This window comes from Phodopus roborovskii, unplaced genomic scaffold, assembly GCF_943737965.1.
Source record: "Phodopus roborovskii unplaced genomic scaffold, PHOROB, whole genome shotgun sequence".
NCBI lineage: Eukaryota > Metazoa > Chordata > Mammalia > Rodentia > Cricetidae > Phodopus > Phodopus roborovskii.
In genome coordinates this window covers 622,974-645,378 of record NW_026126516.1, presented here as the reverse complement: position 1 = coordinate 645,378, position 22,405 = coordinate 622,974, and the positions used below count along the sequence as shown (strand labels likewise).

At 46.7% G+C, this 22,405-nt stretch overlaps 1 protein-coding gene across 7 annotated transcripts in view; it reads left to right on the top strand.

The window, feature by feature from the left end:
* The window catches only part of Foxn3 (forkhead box N3), a 355,035-nt gene that overhangs the window by 328,111 nt on the left and 4,519 nt on the right, over positions 1-22,405 (top strand). For 5 of the 7 annotated variants that reach the window (XM_051196447.1, XM_051196445.1, XM_051196443.1 and 2 more), the window contains 2 exons: positions 1,951-2,016; positions 11,549-11,654. In XM_051196447.1, coding sequence (XP_051052404.1) covers positions 1,951-2,016; positions 11,549-11,654 — 172 coding nt within the window. The remainder of the gene's footprint in view (positions 1-1,950; positions 2,017-11,548; positions 11,655-22,405) is intronic. The other 2 variants (XM_051196448.1, XM_051196449.1) reach the window with 2 other exon arrangements.

Sequence of the window (22,405 nt, the reverse complement as noted above, 5' to 3'; positions counted from 1 at the left end):
TGTCCTTCTTTCACTAAGGCTGAGCCTGTCTGTGGCTGTCAGACTTCCTCCTGAGAAGGAGTGTGGTTCTGAAGAATATGGGACTTTCATTTCCTGATTTCATGTATGAGCTTCCCTCTTAACCTCTGGGCCCTCATCGGGGAGATAGGGACCATGTAGCCAGGGCAACTCAGGCCACGTGTTGCTTCACAAAGATGGAAGTGAAGGTTTGTATCATAAAAAGAAAAAGCACATATCTGAGCTCCTCCCTTGAAAGCAAAGAGTTCTTTCCAAAGAGGGACTGCTGCAGAGCTTGTCTCTTGCTTCCCTTGGGTACCCAAGGACATCACTCCTGGGACAGTAGTAAGCAGAGTGGACCTTGGAGCTGTTCTGCGATTCACTGAGCATGCGTCCATGGGAAGGGAATGACTGTTTGAGCAATGTCACCCCAGGAGTTGCCAAAGAAGCTAATTTACCTGTTACTCGTACAGTGTGCTTATTAAAATAAACTTTTACTCCATTATGGTGTGTAAGTAATAGGCCTCCTGCAGGCAAGTAGAAAAGGGCAAAGTTTCTTTACCTTTTTCTTTTTCTTGAGGCATTGTCTTCCGAAGCCAGCATCATCCATATTATTAATCGCTTGTGGGGTTTCAGCATGCATCACGATGCTCCCTTGGAATTAAATTGCACAAATAAAGTATGAAAAATGTACTTTTTTGTACAGTTTTTAAAAAGTAATTTTCTCGCATAATACCCAAAATAAAGTGCCATGGAGCCATTAGTAGTAAATTGAATTTTTTGGTATGTAATTTGTACAAAAACTGACAAGCGCGAGGCCCCCTCTCCCCAATCATTAGTTACTGGGCTTAGCGGACACGGAGGCAGTAATCGGCAAGGGCAGGCATTTTGATGTCGACTTCAATTGCACACTTCATTTATTTGGACAGGGGACAGGCGGCAGCTTCTGTCACTAGGCATCACTGCACTATTAGCGAATTTCGCCCCAGGGCAGCTGGGACGCTGGGCTGGGGCAGATGTTCTTTTCAGCCTATTCAGTGACCATTCTTGGGGGTTGTTTACCGTTGCCATGGTGACCTTCATTTCCATAGCAGCGGTGCTGCTGTTTCTCAGAGGGAAATGAATTTAGTTATAAAGGGATAATATTTTTCTCTGTCTCTATATAACCTGCCATCTGTCAACCGGTGGATTGGTAAGGATTCAGAAACCTATTAAGAATTATAGCAATAAAGTGATGAGTATTTGGGGAGGGAGCAGATTAAAAGCAATATTAAACAAGAACGTAAGCATTGTGCCTTCGACATCAGAACTTTCTTAATTCTTTTCTGTATTTTTATGTGCTTTTTTTTTTTTTAATGCCTTCATCATCTCCAGCACACGTAGCCTTATAAAATGTGATTTCCATTCTGCTGACAAATGGAAATGACCAAATGTCTTGCTTGTATCTGACTGAGTTGTCTTCAGTGCGTTCTCTTCCTGATGATGCTGTGGTGTGCCAGCCCCCCCCCCCCTTCCAACAGTTACAAATCCCAGGCTAACCTTCCTATTGTTACCATCTCCCCTGCTTTTCCACCCCAGGGTGAATGCTGAGAGGCGCCTAGACCAGCAGCTTATCGGACACCCACAGTGCAGATCCCAACATTAACAAAGCAAGAAGAAGCCATGCTTCTAGATTTTATTAGTAATAATAATAATAATAATAATAATGCTAGCATCCTCCTTGAATCTCAGTCTAGAATAACTTTTCTTTAAAGTCCAAATGGTATGAAAGTCACCTCCGAGGTCCCTTACCTAGTTCCTGGATGTTTCTCTCTCTCTCTCTCTCTCTCTCTCTCTCTCTCTCTCTCTCTCTCTCTCTCTCTCTCTCAAATTCATAAGCTGTAACTTGCAGGGGGAAAGACACATACACCGGCCCCGTTGTAAATAATGTTATTTATTGATTGATTTTTCCAGATCCTGACATTGATGCCGCCAGTGCCATGATGCTTTTGAATTCTCCCCCTGAGATACAAGCAGGTTGTGAGTAGATATTTCTATAGCGTACAGCACCATAGTTTGTGAACCTCACCTTCTCATTTATGTCCCAGGCCATAGGAAGAACCAATGCTAACACAGTCCTGCACTTGGAGCATCACTCTCAAAACTGAGTGTGTGGCTAACGTGCATATGCATGTCCACAGGCAGCCATGCATACGTGTGAGCCAGTACAGAAGATAAGCGAGCTCTTAAGGTATCGTTAGGAAAGAGGAGATGAGAAGCAGAGCCTGTAGCAACTTCTGCTGGATGTCTTTCTCCTGTGGGCATCATTCCCTGGGCCAGCTTACCCATAATGGAGCTAAGCAGTACAGAACCGTAGATGTTATTTTCCGTCTAGATCCTCGATAATAAATTAGGGTGCGTTCTGGAAAGTTTGGCCTACCCCCGTGTGACTTAGCCTTAAAATGGAGCCACAATACTACATTGTATCATCTCTATCCTGTGTGCTAGGTGGCCACAGGGAGAAGAGCTAGGCTGGTGTGGCTGGCGTAGGGTTCACTGAGCAATGTCATATTAGTTGACAGCTCTTTCCTTTGCTTCAGCTGGACTCTGGCCCACTACCTGGTGGGCGTCTTCCCTTTTCTCATCTTTATAGCTGACCTAAAATGAAGATGTCTGTGCTCTCCTCACAACTTGAGGCCAGTGCCTCTGCCTACATCCCGCATCCAGCCAGAGCCACACTAAGGAGAGAGGCGAGACACTAGGATCCGCATGTCTTACTGACAGGGCATGTGTGTCACACGTGCAGAAAGTAACTTGACATGGCAGATCACCCTGTGACACTACTAAGTGCTAGTACCCACCTACCCACCTTGTGCCTGTGACTAGGTTTCCTGTTGGTTTGGGGCTCTGGCGTCCTGAAGATACCGTGGCCTTCTAAGTGAGGAGAATTCTTCCACTTTGGTGACAGACATTTCCCACAAGAAAACACCAGTCCCTAGATCCACCATGCATGGTGGACTGATACGAATTTCGGACCCTGGCCATACCCTTCCTGATAGCGTGGGAAATTTAACACCATCTTTTCTTCTTTGTATGTAGTTTAAAAGATCCAAGAGATACCATCAAGCAGTCTCAGACAACCTGGCCCTCTTCCTGGGCTGCCCTTACCTGCCCTAACTGCAGAACTCTCATTCCCCTTGGCTAACCTCATTTCCTGGCATTTGGATTATGATGCTGCCCACACCTCTGGCCAGCCCACTCCACTGCTAAGCAGATGCACAGCCATAGTTCTGCAACTAGCAGTTAACCTGGTTAGCCAGGAATATGGCTTCTAAGTGATGCTTTATGTTTCAGAGACTTCTATACTTAAAATCCATTCTTAGATGGCATTTCAGGAAAAGTTGCAGACTCCGGTTGTAATGAGGTCACCGGCCGGAAAGGCCCTTATGATCAGGTCCCATCTTGGTGGAGCTGTGATCTCATCAGAGCTGTCTGTGAGTCAAGCCCCTTCCTCAGCTTCCAGCCACTTTGCGCTATGTTTATCAACTTATGTGTATATACTTCTGATGAGCTGGTCCCTAGGTTGAGAAGGAGAATGGGGAGTCTGGGTGTGTGGATCGAGCACTCACAAGTCTTCGTGCCTTACCTGGAAGTCTCTGATTCCTGGTCTCTTGACCATATAGGCCAGGTTCTCCTGAATTGCTAGCAGGATTGTTTTTAACATTTGCTCGGCCAATGACCCTCTGCAACTGTAGTTCTCTCTCTGGAATATCCACAGTTCTATTTATGTCAAAGTGCTGGATTGGGTTTTAAAAGTGATCATGGGTTAGAGGTATAGATTTTTTTTATCTTATTTTTATTTGTTTGTTTGTTTGTTTGTTCGTTTTGATGGAGCTCCATGTGACCCAGGCTGGCTCCAAACTTGCTGTGTAGCCAGATGAGATTGAAATAAGGACTTCAGACTGAGCTACATTCCCCAGCTCTGCAGGATAATTTTAGAGGCCTTTTTTTTTTTTTTTTTTTTTTTTTCCATTTTCTTTTTCCTCTTTCAAAGCTTTTAACATTTTGAGAGAAATCTAGCCACAGCCTTCATGACGGTCCAGGCCAAGAAGGATCTCCAGGGACCTGGCAGGCACCAGCCAGGATGTCATTGAAGGTCATGGAAGGAGATACAGGCAGGGGCAGCAAATGCACGTGAGAACAAGGAGAGGATGGGGATACTGGCTTCGTAGTCTCCTCCCATCTGACCTCTGGTCTTAGTCTGAAGGTCGAGTGTAGCATGGTTGATGGGCAGGCTGCAGAGCCCCTAAAGATTGGAGCATTGCCATAGTTAGGGATTTGCCAAATCTACCATCTCCTAATGGACACAATGAGAGGGATGTCTGTCCAGCTGTCCACCACTGTTCCTGCCAGCTCCTTCTTGCCCACTCCAACTGTATCCTTATTTTCCTTTACACTGCTTGTTTCTTGCCTTGAGATTTGAGGCAATGCCTTGCCTCCTCAAGGGAGAATCCTTACAGAGCCAGGACGATGAAGCTGCCGTTATCTGTCCGATAGCATTGTCCTAGGCCTAGGTATGGAGCTTCAGTAAATGTATAAAGGCAACAAGCAGCTTCCATGATGGAGAGTGGGCAGCATGCATACTGGTGTTCTCAGTTGTGTGTCCCAGCGTGGGTGCACGTAGACCTTCTCCCGTGGACAGGAGCTGGGCAGCGTGGCTTCTGAGAGCTCCATGTGTTTCCTGCCTGTTCCCTCCCCTGGGGCTGGTTGCTGTGGCCAGGCTCTGTTTCTAGAGCCTCCTTTTGCCTTGTTATTTATAGCTTCATGCTTCACCCCGGGCTGCCCCTCGTGAGTGGCAAGCTACCCACTTCATCTCCTGGCACCGCTCACTCCTGGTAATCACAGGCTGGCCTGGTTGCTAGAAAGGTGCCCCCCACTTCATCATTACCCTTTGTAGCCAGTGCACTTCAGGTCACCGTGTGGCAGCCCCTTAGATCTCTTTCTCTCCTCTTCCTTGTTTGGCATCCGAGGGCTAGCCCAGAGCTGGCAGACCGGCTCCTACCCAGGCTCTGAAATCGTGCGTGTTATGGAATAGAGACAGTAGTGGGAGGCCTGTACACTGCACAGTGGTTTTACTAGCGTCCCCGAAGACCTACTTACCACCTCTTGTCTCAGTCATCTGCTTCAGTTTGAATGAGGTAGTGAGGTCAGCTGATAAAAGCTTGGGGTCCTCACAGTTGGTCCCTGTGGCATCACCCATGTGTGGGATACGCTCTGCAAGAAGGGTCATCGTGTCACATGTGCTCAAAATGGCACTTCCAGAACAGTCAGCAGAGAGCATGGCTGCTCGGACACCTTCCTAACTTCTGAGACTAGAATCTATCCACCTACTCCAGCCTCCCCCTGAAGGGTGGCGGTGTAGAGTAACTCCACCCCTGCTGTCCCCGGAGTCCCCGCCTAGTAGCTTCCTTGGCAGCCCTCATGAGTCACCTTTCACTCCTGTGGAGAAACCAGGTCACCATTACCCATCTCCAGAGGCTTTATATAATCCTTGGTTGGAATGTTCCCAGAGACGGAACCCTGGATACAAAACAAAACGCAGGATGGACTGAGAGGGAAGGCGAATGCTGCCCGGAACTGAGGTGTATGCCAACCATGTCAGGCTCCACCACAGACCACAGGACACAAGCTGAGCCCTGCCATGCCAGCCCTTCCCGAGCCTGCTTCTAAGCAAGCAGGTGGATGGGGTTGGCTGAGGCGGGAGGAAGGATGACAGGAATGGCCTGCTGCTAAGCTTATGGCCTCTGATAGTGTTGGCCAGGGCTGCCCTCCAACGGCAGAGCGGCGAGCTCACCACTGATGTTAATTTTAGACTCAGGGAGAGGGATGCTGGTGGCATGCTGAGGGGCAGCACCGTGTGTGGGATAGTTTGTTTTATGCCTCGGACCTTTCAGGATGAAATTGAGCTTTAGACCCTGGGAAGTTAGCTTGAGGGCCTAAGTCCCGCAAGTGTGTGGGTTGGGGATGTGTATGGGGTGGGGGTGGGGGGGAGAAATATGTGCCTGTAATTCCAGCACTAGGGAGGCAGGGACAAGCAAATCCTACCTCAATGGCCATAACAGACCAACCAACATGGCTAAGATGTTGACAGAGGAAAACATGCGGTGTCAACCTTGGGCCATCACACGAATCTGTGCACACGTGCATGCTCACCTCATGCACACAGAGACACAAAAGCCTCTTCGGCTTACACTCCCTCAAGGCCCTAGCGTCTGCACTGATCCACACCGCACGGTTGTCCCTGCTTTGGTGAGTGTTACACTCTAGCTGATTTTAGGCATCTTGGAGACATTCTGTGACCCAAGAGAACATAGTTGGCCACACAGTGCTGGGGCGCCTGGTGCTGAAGCCTGGGGCGCCCGCCACAGCAACCTGTGTCTCCTCCCAGATTGCTGGGAGAAACGATGTTTACCTGCTCTACAAGAAAAGATGCTGCCGGAGGCTTGGACCCCTTCTAGCGGGAACACAGAGTTGTTAGAAGTTGGATCCGGATGTGTATTTTCTTAAGTATCTGACTGGGCCCCGGTGTAATACACCTCAGAGCATGAGGTGAGGCCGGTAGCTGCGTTGGTCTTTGCCTGTGTAGCTGTTTTCAGAGGTGGAGGGTGAGAGGAAAGAAAGGGGTTGCTGATTGTAGACCAGGGGCAGGAGAATGGGCACATAAACCTGCCTAGTGTTTAATGGAAAGGGAGTGAATTTTGACTCTCAACGAATTTTCCCACGGGGCCATTGTATATTGGCTTCGCCACAGTTTCCGGAAACCACTTTCCTGACACTTGGGGGTAGGGACGGACATGGGAAGAGATGGAGGCACAGTTAGGTGTCCTGTCTGGCTTTTGGCAGCCAGTGAGCGAGCGCATCCACCTTCACCCTCTCGGCATGGAGCATGCTACCGATGAGGAGGAACGGAAAATGCAGAAATTGTAGGTCGCATCCAGCAGCTCACTTGAGAAGGAGCTCGGGGTTCAGAGGACGAGCCAGCTTCACTCCCAAGCAGTCTCAGGCTCAGGCGCACACACCTGTCACTGCTGCTTTGAAGTGAATACAGATCACTGATTGGGAAGATGTTTGAATGGGTGAGTGTAAGGTTAGGACTAGCTACCAAAGGCATCGTGGACCGAAAAGATTTGAATTTCCCCCCATTAAATCTTATGCCTTAGAGAGAATTCATCAGAAGTTTCTGGAGAGTTGATGTGGGATGGTCAAAGGATACTGATGACAGAGATATTAATAAGCACGCATCGCCAGTTACTAGGCTAAGCAGTTTTCATAACTTGCCTTATTTTAATCTGCTGAGCTAGGGTGGGATAACCATTGTTATCTGAGGCCATGGTCTGAACCCCACTTGGCCTCTGCACGATGTGGATAGGAAGGCAGCATCTTCAGCACCTAGCCTCCAATGGGTGCTTGCTGGAGGCTGGTTCCTTCCTGTTTGTCCTTCCTGTTGGGGTGCCCTAGAGCATGAAGGTCTGGGCACGTACGCATGGGACAGGTGACTCATGACCACTCTAGAGCTCTAAGACTTCCGTTGACCCACTTCCCCACCCAGGGCTGCGGGGATGATGCTGACATTATGCATCCCGGAACATAAATGTCACAAGAGCCACAATTGCTGTTCTAGCTACTCCATCACCAGGACGACAGCCGAGGTCTTCTATCTCAGTCTGGCTTTCATCTTGTTCCCTTTTATGGGTTTTCAGCTCACCTGAAGTGGGGGAGGGGAGGTGGGGTGCCTCAGGATTCTTCTGTGAGGCTATCATGTTGGCACTGATGATGTCAATCTTGCATTTCCTAAATACGAGCGCTCTGTAACCCCAGTAAACCTTCCCCCGAAAGATCACTTGTGGCAGGGGCGGGAGGGCAGGGGTCCCTGACTTTCTTCAGGAGTTGACATAGCTTGCTGGAGAGACAAAGGAATTAGCTGGCAGAGATGGGACACAGACCTGGCGTTCCCAGCCACCTTCTTGCGGGCCACTTTGCTGCTCCAGATTGCTGCACTGGGTAAAGTCCCAGTGTGCCTGTATTAATTAGTTGCTTCTCTATTGCTGTGATAAAAACACCATGACCAAAGACAACTGAAGGAAGTTTATTTTGGCTGATGGTTCCAGAGGGATGAGTCTGTCTAGGGATGAGTCTGTCTTGGTGGGACCGAGACATGGCGGCAGGAGCCTGAGAGCTCTTATCTTCTGCCCCAAGCACAAAGCAGCGAACAGACTGGAAATAGAGCAAGGCTGTATACTCTCAATACCCACCCCCCAGGGACTGCTGTATACTCTCAGCACCCACCCCCAGGGACGTATTTCCTCTAGCAAAGCCACGCCTTCTTAATCTCCACAAATGGCACCACCACCTGGGAGCTGAGTGTTCAAATGCCTGTGCCTCTGGAGGGCGTCCCTCATTCAAACCACCACCGTGGGATTGATTCATTGCTGTGACAGAAGACCATCTTCATTTCCTGACTCACATTGTGCATATTCTCGGGAGTTATACTTGCTGCTTTTCCAACTTTGAGGTCCGGTGTAGGTGGCACTTCCTACGGCTAGTACGCCAGGTACTGGCAGCTTGTGTCAGTATCTATCCTGTGGGGCTATAGCCGCCCCACCTTAGTATTAACCCTAGTATGTCTTCATACCCTCATTTTCTCTCTCTCTCCCACTTAACTGTAGTTTTTCTAGTACACAGGAAGATGCTAATTAGCTGCTCATGTAATTTTTACCGACAAGGAGGTTTTTGGTTTTTAACTGATGCTCTGACATGGTCCATCGTATCAGATCCGTTTACTGCTCAGTGACACATGCACAGTATCAGGATTACACTCATCCAATGGCTACATGACCTAGAGTGTACCATCAGAAGTCCTTGAAAACCTCTCCCGCAGTCTCTAGACAGCTAACGAGAGCCCATTCTCTAGACTGTAGCAGTTAGCTGCAAATCTGAGATCTCCCGATCTTGTGTCTATAGACCTGTTTATGATTAATCTTCACAGGCAGTATAAGATAAGGGTCAAGGGTTGTTTATCCCAAGGGGGTCTCTGTGCTGTGATACTCTGTTTTTGTCACCGTTGTCCTGACACCTACATTTTCCAAAGCTCAGTTGACCACATTGAAGTGTGAGTTTGTTTTCTGGACCCCATTTTGTCACAGTGATTTGAGTAGCGATACTTAGCTCAGTCTCACACTGCCTTAATTCGTGCATTTTTGCACAAAGTCTTGACATCAGATAGTATAAATCAGATAGTAAAGCTTTTGGATACCACTTCCTCACAGAGCACTGGCTCAGTGAGTATTGGAATAGTTCCCATGTCCTGCCTCTGACAACCTTGCCCGTCCTCTGAAGTCAGGCTGCTCATTGGGAATGGGTAGAGTTTCTGCTCGGTCGGGCGGTGCCTCCTCACGTGGTTAGTTACAGTTACCATTAGACCGGGGACATTTCTGAACACGGGATATGCTGTACTACTGACTTAGGCAAGAACGGCGATCTTATGCATCCTGTCTTTTGTAACCTTCTCACAAGGACCTCATACCACCTAGAAGAGCAGTGTCAGAATTAGCAAGAGTTACAGAACACCCAAGCAATGGACAGTCTATAAAAGCGTCTGTATTCAGCATTCAGCCAGGAAAGGTGTTTGCTGTGTGAACCTTAGCGACCTGGGTTCCGACCTGGGTTCGTTCCCCAGAACCCACAAAAAAGTGGAAGGAGAGGACAGGCTCCACAAACTTGTCCTCCAACTTCCACGTGTGTCATGGCATGTATACTCCCACACATGTATCGTGCACACACACATGTGCATAATAATACGAATACTTTGTAAGGATTATTTTATTCCGAAGTGGGTGTTTGCTATTCATCAAGGACTTTCAAAACCCCCTCCCAAGTTACCACGTGGCCAAGGATAACTACTGGCTTCTGATCCTCCTGCCTGCACCCCGTGTGCTGGGGGTACAGGTATGCATCACCATCACTGGTTTTTAGGGTGCCAGGGATCAGTCCCACGGCTTTGTGTATGGTAGGCAAGCATTCTACCAACTGAACAACATTCTCAGTCCTGAAAACATATTCTTAGAAACCTAAAAATTATGAAACATGTATGTGTTAGTAATTTGTTTCATGAAAGTATTTCTTGTTTGCAAATAGCATGGGTTTTAAATTTTGACATCTAGACTGGTTTTCATTTTTAAATGTGTAATTTTCTAGTATTTCATTGTTGCTTGTTTGAAAGGGCACTATTTATCCATCTCTCTTTAGTATGGGACTGTGCCAGGATTGCAGGGAGCAGAAGAGGTCTCGAATAGGCTTTAGAGAGTAGAATAAACATCCAGGGATTTCCGTGGTATCACACAAGAATTAAGGTAGGAACCTGCATGCTCTGCGAAGCTCACCATACAGACACATAGGTGGTGTCTGTAGATGCAGCAGGAACGCAAGGCTTACCAGGTGCCAATTGAAGTGACTGTTTAGGGGGTGAATAAAGGTCAGCTATACAGGACTCCCTGTTTATGTGAATGCTTGGGAGTGTGGGGGAAGGGCGGCATGCCACATGCCGTCTTACCGTCTTACCGTTACCGTCGCTGGTGGAAAGTTGTTAAAGGCACCTCCAGGGATCAGTGTATGTAGAAGAAAGCAAAGGGGTCAGGGAACTCTAGGAATGCTAGAGAGGGTTTGGGGAAAGAGAGACAGACCCCGGCAGCCACTGTATGATAGTGCAGAAGCCAGGGCTTGAGGTCGGCCCATCCCTCCAGGCAAAGACTCCAGTGTGAGCATGGGATGTAGAGGGGCCGGTCCCTCGAAAAGGGGTTTGACTGTGATTTTTAGCTGCATTTTGTGTGTCCGTTGTTTGTTTTTGGTGAAGGACAAATACACAGATAGTCTCAACCTTTGACCATAGCAAACATGAGAGGTATGAAGTGATGTGATTGGTGGGCTGGCTGCAGTCCCACTGCCATCTTGGTGACATTAATGTCCCCGGGAAAAGATGAGACGTTTTGCTAATAGGGGTAGGAAATTTTGTTTTGTTCTGCTTGGGTGTGGGGGGGGGGGGTAGAGGGAGAGAGAGAGAATGTGTTGGGCAGGTATGCCCGTGCACCCTCCTATAGAAGGGGCTCTCTTGCCTAACCAGTAGTTCACTGTTTGGGCCTAGGCTGGTTGCCAGCGAGTTCCCAGCTCCCCAGTGCTGGGTTTAGAGGCATGCCCAGCTCTTTGCTGTTTGCTAGGGATCCATTCCGTGGTCTCCTTGCTCGAAGTGCAGGCATTCTTGACCACTGAACCTTTTCTTCCCAGTCCGAAGGCCCATTTTATTTTTAAACTCATGTTTGACTGATTGTTTTTTAACAAATAATTTGTAAGCTATTGATGACTCTGCTTATACATTATCTTTCTGTGTCTCTTCGTGTGTGTGTGTGTGTGTGTGTGTGTGTGCACGTGCTCTGATCCCTCATCTTTTCTTTCTCTCAAGATTGCCAACTTCTTTCCAATAGAATTCACCTGTGATGTCTCTTTCTTTTTGCTTTTCTAGTTTCTCCAGGAGTGATACAAAACGGAGCGAGGGTTCTGAGCCGAGGGCTGTTTCCTGGCGTCCGCCCATTGCCGATCACTCCCATTGGGATGACAGCGGCCATAAGGTAAGGGGACAGCTTGCTGGGTGGAGCCTCCCTGAGGGTGGGGGAAACACCCTTCAAACCCCTGGGGCCTCAGAAGGTGGAGAGGACCTGGTTTGGATGTCCCACAAAGCCAAAGGGACTGGAAGCAAACCCAACCCAAACACCATCATCTCCTCCGTGGGCCATCGGCTTATCCCTACTCTTCCATTGAGATGGGATCTAAACTAGGGTTAAGTAAAGGGAACAGGGCAAAGCAGCCTAGAAGGCAAGGGTGAGCAATTGTTGATTGGGTTTTAGATCCACCTCTGTCCCTTCCCTACCTGTGACCCTGGGATGGTGTCTCGTCTCTCTGGACCTGCCTCAGTTCCCTCATCTGTGAAACTCCATGTCTCCATGGGGTGGGGGTGCAGTAAAACACGAAGAATTGCATGTGAAATGTGATTTGGTAAGGGGTCTCTGGATAGCAGGGGTGTTGTTTCCCTGATACTGAGAGTCTGGTCAGAGGAGACTAAACCGGCTCTTGCTTGGGTGGTTTCTTCCCCCCAACCCCTCACCTCCATCACCAGCCCCGGGGTAGGGTCTGCTTCTGACTTAGGCTGCTCACATGCAGCATGACAGCGCCCTATTTCTCTTGCCCATCTGTCAACCACTACCTTACCTGTTCCTTAAAATGTGGCTCTTGGGCTACCAGAAGCTCTTTCCATGACTCTCTGCATCACCCCACCTGACATAACCCACCCTGCCTTTCTTCTCGACTCCAGTATGTTCAATAGTGTCTTTTTTTTCCTATTGCTGTAATAAAATACTCTTGACAAAAGCAAGTAAAAGGAAAAAGGTTGCTAGTTAAAGGTGTTGTCCATCATGGCAGGGAATTCAAAGCAACAGGGGCTTGGAACAGCCGGCCACATCAAGTCAGAATTGCAAGCTAATGTCAGCTCACGTTTTCCATTTCCACAGCCCAGCTTCCTCTACCCAAAGAACGGTGGTGCCCACTGGGAGCGGGTCTCTCCCCTCCACTAATTGACGTTTGTCCCATGCCTCTCTCCCAGGTGTTGTGCGTTCTGTCAGGTTGACGGCTGACACTGACAGTCACAGGCACATGTGTCTGTGACTTGTGCATCTTACTCCTGCAGTGTCCGTCTTCTGTAGATGTCCCTGCATTCACATGATTCCTTCAGAGCACTCTCTCATTAGTGGCCACCGCTGTGAGCTGCCGCTGTGGCCCTTTTGGTGTGTAGCTCTGTGAGCGGTTTCTCTGGGTTCACTTTTGTCTCCTCAGTGGCTTGCTTTGCCCGGGGTGGCATTAGGTCTTTCTCAACTGACCAATCAGGTTCTACATAGGGGAGGCGTGAGGGAGCTACTTGCTTGCTAAAGATCAGTCCCTCGGCTGTATCTTCTCCCCCTACTGCACGCGCGCGCGCACACACACACACACACACACACACACACACACACACACACACACACACGGGACGTGGGTGCCCCTTGTATCACTTCCTTTTCTGTTGTTGTCATAGCATACCATGACCAAAGCTAATTCAGGGAAGAAAAATTTTATTTTGTTATAGTTCTAGAGAGGATGCATTCAGAGTGGGGAAGCATGGCGCGTGCGCACACACACACACACACACACACACACACACACACACACACGGGTTGTTATTTGTTTTAGGGGGTGCTCTGTATGCCTGGGGACATTTGCTTGTGTTGTCTGCCCTTTTTGTGGGGTAATGGCAGGCACTTCAGAAGAGTGAGCATACAGCCGCAAAGGCGTTTACACACTGCCTATGACACAGTAAGATGTGACTGGGAGGCAAATCTTACCCCACTCTCTATTCGTCATAAATTGTGACTTTGGCCACCTGCCACTTGAACCTGAATTCAGCCACAATTGAGAAATGAAGAGTCCAGTGAAGAGTAGGAAGAAGCCTGAATGTCACCTGCCAGTCCACAGGACAGCGTGCGCCTCAGGCTCCTCCTGCAGTGTCTGCCTGGAAGAGTCACTTAGCACTCACTGCAGGCCTGTCCTTGGTGTGAAGGGTTTCCTGTGTAATTCTAATCACTTCCCAACTTAAGGGAAAATATTTGTCTTTCAAGGATTTTTTTTCCCCCTCGACTGAGTGGCAAAGGCCATGTTTGTTTGTCTTGAGACTGAAACTGTTATTGACATGGATGAAGTGTTACTTTTATTAGCCGATCATTACACAGCTTGTATTTGCTGGGTTCCTTTGCATATAATTATGATGCGAAATCTCCTCGTAAGAGCATCTGTCAATAGTGTAATTGACTCGACCGTGTTGACTTTTTACTCAATAACCTCCAAGATTGGCCCATCCTTAGACATTGGAAACCTGCTTATCTTTAAATTTGCCCAGGCATCGAGTGCTCGGGATGCATCGTCCTCACAATTACTGCTCTTAGGGCTCAGAGCATAATGCTTGCCAGAGTTCATCCCTTCTAGTGCTGTGTGCTCCTGGGTAGGAGGGACATTACAACTCTAGGAGCTGAAACATCTAAATTTTAATTTCAAGGGTTTTTTTTTTTTAAGAATTTTTTTATTTTTATTTTATGTGTGTTTTCCCTGCAAACCCACTAGGGGCTAAAAAAGGGTGTTATCTTCTGAAACTAGATATAAGAACAGCTGTAATGTTGGTTCTGGGAACCTCGGCCCTCTGGAAGAACAGCCAGTGTTCTTAACCACTGAACCATCTCTCCAGTCCCAAGAATTTTGTTGCATATCTGGAGTTGGGGAGTGTAGAGGTCAGAGGACAGCATGCAAGAGTGGGCTTTCTCTCTCCGCTGTGTGAGACCCTGTGACTGAAATCAGTTTGTCAGGCTTTAGCAGCAATTACCTTTCCCAGCTAAGCTTTCTCACTGGTCCCAGGGCTGGTTTTGACTCCCCATATGTCCACTCCAGTAGAAAGGAACTAAATGCCCCAGTTTTCACAGAGGATCAAGAGAGTGGGCATGAGGTAAGTAAGTCTTTGTTAGGGTGATAGCGCCCAGAAACTGTGCTCAGCAAACAGTCTCCTGGGCCCTTGCTCTGTGGCTCAGTGGTTCTGACCTTGGCAAGTGGGCATCTGGCACAGAAACCTGTACCCTGCCCCGTGGATTAAGCTTAGCACGGCTGTGTGCCCTGCACATACTAAGTAAGCTCCATGCAGGTGTGTACAGATGATGTGGAGAGCCTGATGCGCTTGGACATCGTGCCTTCCCGTACCTTCCCAGGCCCTCTGTGCACTCTGAGACTTGGGTTAGGCTGAACCACTGTCACCTTTAAGTCTAGCCCTCAGCATATAATAAAACTGAGGACGTGCCCTATAGTCACCACGTGCGGCTGCTTGATTTTCTTTGGGTCTCTAAGAACCTTACTTGAAAACATTTCCCATGGAACAGGATAGAGGCCAGCCATTGCTGCAGTTCACATCACTAGTTAAGGCCAGACCATCAGGAGAACCTATGTCTCTGGTTGTCCTTGCTCTGCTCCTAGTCACCTGGAGAAGACTCGCGGAGAGCACATTTGCGGGGGTGTGTCAGAGAAGGAGGCGATAGAAGTGGAGGGAAATCACATTGTGTTGTCCTTTGTCACTGAAACTGTGGTCTTCTGAGGCAGCTTGGGAATGTAGTATTGTTATGCTTTGAGGCAGGAGGAAAGGAGGTGGAGAAAGGATCTAAAGAATGCCATCGGAAAGTACGCCCAAGTCCCTCCTGAGCCTCATATCCCAGCAAGAGTCTTTGCTCTTCCTCCAGCTGGCCCAGTCAGGGCTGGTCCGCACCATGGCGCCCTCCTTGTATCTCCACCCTTGGCACTGGCTGAATGCCTTTGACGTCCAGGGGTTCCTTCTCCCTCCCCCCCCCCCCCAGTATCTGAACATCCTCAGCTTCTGTGGATTGTGGGTCGGCCCCAGACTGTGAGAGCATTTTGGGGCCTTACTGTTCGGGTTCTGTGAGCTCATGCATGAGAGTCCCACTTACCATTGTGCTCCCCTTGGATAACACCATAAGCAGAGGTGCTGGAGTGTTGACCTCAGGAAGGGGCAGCCCCCTCGCCCTCGCCCCTGCACTCTTCCTCCTTGCCACCCCGCAGATAGGACTCCAGCGCCCAACGGGATCGTGAACTTTATTTCACAGGTGAGGTTCAGGAAGAAGTAGGCTGGATTCTATGAGGAATGTAGGGAAGAACTATGACCCTAGAGTTCTGAGCCTCTTCAGGAGAATTTGACACCTGATAAGATGTAGTTCTCTGGGTAGCTTTTATGAAGTGATTCTTTGCCTGCCTTTCCTTAAACCCTTCCTCCCTCCCCCTCTCTCTCTCTCTCTCTCTCTCTCTCTCTCTCTCTCTCTCTCTCTCTCTCTCTCTCTCTCTCTCTCTGTTCTGAGAGCTATTTTTGAACGAAATTTTTATGCAGTTTTGATTCATGTACAAGAATATATGAAACATTTGGCAACAGTTAGACAGTGTTTTTGAACCCACCACCCAACTTAAATTGCTTTTCCTCTCTGTTAGGTAACTATCATTCCCCCCTTTTTTGTATTCACAAGGTTTTGATATACATAAACATTGTTCAGCTTCACATGCTTTTGGAGATTTTTGTTTTGCTTTGTTTTGCTAACTGGAGTGATGTGTCTTCTTCATTGAGGGTTATGTGTTTCAAGTACCTGTAGCGGAATCATTTATACTGCTGTGTAATGCTACGCCATGTGATTATCCCACATTTTTTAAAAGGCATTTGGATCATTTATGGTCATCTCAGCAGCCTTCGGTATTGCATTGTTTCAGAAGAGATGTACATGGTGGTGCATGCCTTTAATCCAAGCACTCTGTAGGCAGAGGCGGGCAGTTTTCTATGCGTTCCAGGCCAGCCTGGTCTACATAGTGAGATTCAAAAAAAAAAAAAAAAAAAAAAAGGAGAAGAAAGAAAGAAAAAGAAAATCAAGTATATATTACCATACTAACAAAATTCTACCCATTCCTACTTTGTTACGTTTTATTGTTACTGATCATTGAATTTTATTTTTAAAAATTATATCACCTTAAACTCACTAAAGTTTTTCTAAATTTTTCTTTATTGTGGTGAATTGCATAATAAATCTTCCAATTCTGAACAAGTTTATTTCTCATTGCTTACTACATTGGACACATTATATTCTTATTGCTGGAGTTGGTGAGCTGGTATCTTAGATATGGATTTTGCTTATGAAGCCTGTCTCTAGTATACCCTTACCTAGTTTTGGTGTCAAGATCATGTTAGCCTTGTTAGTTTAATTGAGTATCCACTCTCATGAATCACTTTTCGCATCCTTTCCTATATGAAATCTAATGTCTTTATTGCCTGATAGTTGATGGAACTCATTTGTAGAACAGTGTGGTGCTGGCATCACCCTTATAAGATGGTTAGTCATCCGTGTAATTTGTGTAGTGATTGTGGGGTAAGCTGAGCTTAGTATTTCCTGTTGAGCTAATGTAGTGACTCTGAGAACCATTTTACCTAAGTGTTCAAGTATCTTGGCACAAAGTTATTTTCAATATTTACTGTCTTTTAAAATATCTTTTATAGCTAAATATTCTGTTTTTACTTATTTCATTTGTATCTTCTTTTTGCTTGCTTAATCTTATCTTTTTTTTTTGTTCAAAGTATTATTTTGATTAGCCTGTTTTCATTAGCTGTTTAAAAAAGAGAGAGAGTGTGTGTGTGTGTGTGTGTGTGTGTGTGTGTGTGTGTGTGTGTGCGCGCGCACACGCGCGTGCGTGTCTTTATGTAGCCCATTTAGTGTGGTGCCCACAGAGACCAGAAGAGGGCATCAGATCCTCTGGAGATGAAGTTACAGGTGGTTGTGAGTCACTGTATGATTGCTGAGATTGGAACTTGGTTCTTGTGTAAGAGCAGCCAGTGCCCTTAACAGCTTAGCCTTCTCTCCACCCCCTCCATTGACTTTTGCTATTTATTTTCCTTTCTTTTTCCCTTATATTTTTCTTTGTATAAGTCACATACCTTTTTAAAAATACTTTTCCTACAAAACTTAATATTTTACTTCAAAAACATCTTTACTGCATCCCAAAGGTCTTGCTGTCTTTGATTCTCATTATTGTTCAGCATTAAGTATTTTCTAATTTCCACTCTGATTTCTTCTTGAACCTGTACATATTTTAGAAGTATATATGTGGCCTTCCAAACCAAAGAAGGAGTAGTAATTTCTTAATTTTTAGTTTCCACTTCAACATTTACCATGCATGTGAAACATCTTTGGAACTGGAGATATTTAGGCCTAGTCTGAATGCCCCTGTGTATATATGACCAAGTATAGATAGATAATAAATATATAGTTTCATACAAATCAATTTTTAAAAGTGTTCCACACGTGCTTTTAAAAAGGTATTTTAAAATTTATTTTCATTTAAATTAAAAACAATCTTACTTTACATACCAATCCCAGTTCTCCCTCCCTCCTGTCCTCTCATTCCCCCCACCAGCCCCCATCCCACTCCCCATGCACTCCTCAGGGAGGGTGAGGCCTCCCATGGGGGATCGTCAGAGTCTGTCACATCATTTGGGGCAGGGCTTAGGCTCTCCCTCATGTGTCTAGGCAGAGAGTATTCCTGCATAGAGAATGGACTCTCAAAACCCAATCGTGTACTAGGAATAAGTACTGGCTCCACTGTCAGGCCCCATAGACTACCCAGGGCCCCCACCTGAGACCTACCTTTAGGGGGTCCGGGTCTGTCGGGTTTCCCCAGCTGTTAGGCTGGGGTCCATGAGCTCCTCCTTGTTCAGGTCAGCTGTTCCTGTGGGGTTCTCCAGCCTGGTCTTGACCCCTTTGCTCATCACTCCTCCCTCTCTACAACTGGATTCCAGGAGTTCAGCTCAGTGCTTGGCTGTGGGTGTCTGCTTCTGCTTCCATCAGGTACTGGACGAAGGCTCTAGGATGGCATATAAGGTAGTCATCAATCTCATTATTGGGGAAGGCCATTTAAGGTAGCCTCTCCACTATTGCCTAGATTCTTAGCTAGTGTCATCCTTGTAGATCTCTGGTGCTTAGATTGTTAGCTAGGGTCATCCTTGTAGATCTCTGGACATTTCTTGTTAAGGCCATTATAGCACGCTCTGGTAAGGTATCTCTTTCCTTTAAAAAAAAAAAAAAAGTGTCTTTACATTATTTATGTATTTGATGTATTTGTGTATATGTTAGGTCCAGTCTACACAATAACCGAATGACTGTGTGTGTGTGTTACGTGTAAGAAGCCGATTGACACCACTGAGAGTGTGTCAAACCATCACACTGTGCATTTGGCTTTCTTCCTGTAGCACTCCGGCTGTAGGAGATGTACTTTGAAGCTATCTTTTTGGAAGTGTTCGTGTTGAGAACAGTTTGATCTCCCTGGCGAATGAAGCATTCGGGGTCCTGACTGCATCTGTACGATGGCATCTGCCTTGAAGCCTGTCTTCGTTTCATCTGGCTTCCGCAGCATGACACGGCACTTCCATTCCCGTGCTCTTGCCTTGCCTTCTGCTTCGGGTTCACCTTTTAGAAACAGCGCGCTTTTTAAATCCACACCACTGATGCATACCTCTCAAATGGAAGGGTTTTAGCCCATTTTTATCAACATACTTGGGTTTTTGCACAAACTCACGGTCATCCCGTTTCCAGACCCTTCTGCCTTCCGAGCGTTATTTAGGTTGACTTCTCCAACTTCTCATTCCATTCCCTCCTGTCTGGATTGGAAGTCACAGGTCATGTCCCTCTTTTACTCTCAGTCCTAGAGCTTTTGATGTGAATGTCTGAAAATATTTCATCAGTCTCTTTAACCTTCTGATCAATATCAAGCCTTTCAAATGACTTTTTTTTTTTTTCATTCAGTTCTCGACGTCTTGGCCTCTGTTTTGCTTTTGTTTCTCGTAAGCCCATTGATCATAATTGTGCAGTGCAGTCGCCATTTGCTTATATCTTCTTTGCTAGTCATTCCCTCCTACATACCAGGCCTTCCGTTTTAGATCATGTTCCTGCTTCCCAAATAATGTTCTTAGGAAGTTCCCATCGTTTGGGATTAACGCCTTGAACTTGTGTCCTTTGTCTGACGGTCTAGACTGATGGGTGTTTCTCTTTCACCTTGAGAATGTTGTCGGCTCCTGCTGGCCTCACTTACGGTGTGGTGTGCTCGGTCACCTGATGCCTCCCTACCTGATGGTGTTTGCCTTCTACTACTTTTAGAGCTGCTCTTCGCTCAGTCTTGCCTTGTCCTGATGAAGAGCTGTAACTACCAGGATTCACTGCTGTGTCTAGCTGTCCTTTGTGGTTTTGGCTGGTTGGCTAGGTTGTGTTGGTTGTTTTTGGTTAACTGGTTAGGTTGTGTTGGTTGATCTCTTTGGATTTTTTTTGTTACCAGAACTGTTTGTTTTTTGACTTGCCTTTCCTTTCATAGTGATTGGTAGCTGTGGGTTTCACTCTTTATCCTGATAGCATATATTGGCTTTTTTTTTTTTTTTGGTTAGAAAACGGGGTACCTTTCATCTAATCTAGAAAATTCTCAGCCATTAATTTGGATATTGCATCTTCACGTGCTTTCTTACCCCTCTAAAAGTCCAGCTCAGTTTATGTAAATTTTTCTTGTGTTTGTTTGTTTGAGACATAGCCTCTTGGTGAAGGGTGACCTTGAGCTTTCTCTATAGGTAGCTAAAGATAACCTTGAACTCTGACATCTCTGTATCCACACAAGTGCTGGGATTGTAGGCACATGCCACCACACACAGATATTTTGGAGTCTGGCGCTCATGGGTTGGGCCAGATTGTCTGTTTAGGATGCCGCAGGGATCCTCCCATGACCACCTCGCCCCAGCACTGGGATTATACGGACTCTGTAGGTGTTGAACAAGCTCTTATGACTCATCACCAGAGGCTGAGGATAGCCCTCTCACCTCACTCCACCTCTTAGCCGTGCTTGCTACTTGCTGTTTATTTTCCAGTCCACAAGGGAAAGTCTTGTGTGTAGCCCAGGCTTCACACACACACACACACACACACACACACACACACACACACACACACACACACACACACAGCGCTGGGGTTACAGGGCTTTTGACCCCCTGTGGCTCACCTAAGCTCATACTCTGCCTCAGCTCATCTCCATATGTGCAGTCTTTGCAGTTTGGGTCCTGTAGTTGCTTCTCTACCGTCCCTCGCTTATAAATAGAGTGTTTCCCTTGTGCTTAATGGTTTCTAAAATTATGAACCTAGAGTCTATGTATTGCTAATTAGTTGGAATTCTCTGTGGTTGGATTTGAAGTGCATTCTTCCAGAGAAGATTTGCTTTTTCAAACTTCTGCGAACCTGGGGGAATGATGAGCTTGAGTCCCATTTTAATTCCCTTGCAGCAACCATGAAATCCAGGAAGCTGACAAAATCAGTTTCCCATCCACACTTACCCTTTCCTCCTCCATCAGTCTGGGCTCTTGCCCTAGTCCTGCGGTAGATATTTGTTCCAGGGAACGCCTGGCTTCCTGATTCACCCATTGATCACATTTCAAATTATTTTTAAAATTATGAGTTGGGATGGGTGGGTACAAGCTTGTCTTTGTGGGTCACTAAGGTTGCTCTCGTTTTATTCTTTGCGATTGTGTGTGATAGTGGCTGTGCCTGAGTGTGACGCCCATTCTAGGATCAGAGCACAGCTTTGGTTCTAAAGTTGCACTAGGGTTCCAGGGGCAGGGATCAAACTCAGGCTGTCAAGTTTGCACAGCAAGTGTCAGTTTTGATAGCCTTCCCCATACTTCTTAGTGAACTCAGAATGCCTTTAAAACTCAATGTTGCACCGTATCAGGCATCATCTTTAGTATAGTCAGGGAAGCAGCTTCTGAATGTGTCTCCCTTGCCACCTGGTCAAAAAGTGCAAGCCTCTCTCATGGCCTTATCTCTCTGCTTGTGGTTGCTTTGATAGAAAAGCACTACACTGCCTTGGGTCCCCTACTTCTGTGATCCTTATGTTAATTCTGTCTGCTTTTCACATTTGGCAAGAGACAGAGTCTTCAGTCAATGCCTGGTGCAGGCAACTCTCCCAAATGACAGCTAGTAGGTTTAAAACCATCCATTCCATAGAGAACCCATGGACCAGATAACTCAGTGGTTCTCAACCTTCCTAATGCTGTGACCCCTTAATACAGTTCCTCAAGTTATGGTGACCCCCCCAAAACCATAAAATTATTTTTGTTTCTACCTCACAACTATAATTTGATGTGGTTATGAATTGTAATGTAAATATTTGTGTCTTCTGACGGTCTTTGGTGACCCCCCCATGGGGTCATGACTCACAGGTTGAGAACCATTGGGGTAACCTATGCTCTTTAAGCAGGATGGAACAAATAATTAGCTGTAAGAAAAGTGTTAATGAGCATAGGCCTGCACCTCAGCTTCTTCGTTAGAGATATCTATCATTTGGGCTTGAACTACAGCGAGGTCTCGCTTGCTTTCTTTCTCGTGTAGTTGCAAAAAGTGGACCACTTCCAGGCTTGAGATTGAGAGCACATGGCTTTGTTGGACCTATGGTTTTAAACTCCTAGGGGCCTGATAAAATCAAATGGCTTTCATTTATGCTAATCCGTGGTCACCGTGAAGATTGTGACTTATTAATTCAGCTAACGCTGAGAAACTGCAGGCATTTCAACTGTATCAAATGTTAACTTGAGTGAATGGCTTTGGATTTTGGTTTTGGTGTGAGGGCAGAGACGGTGGTTAGCAATGCACCGTCCAACAAATTCAGGATGGCTGAAACATTTATT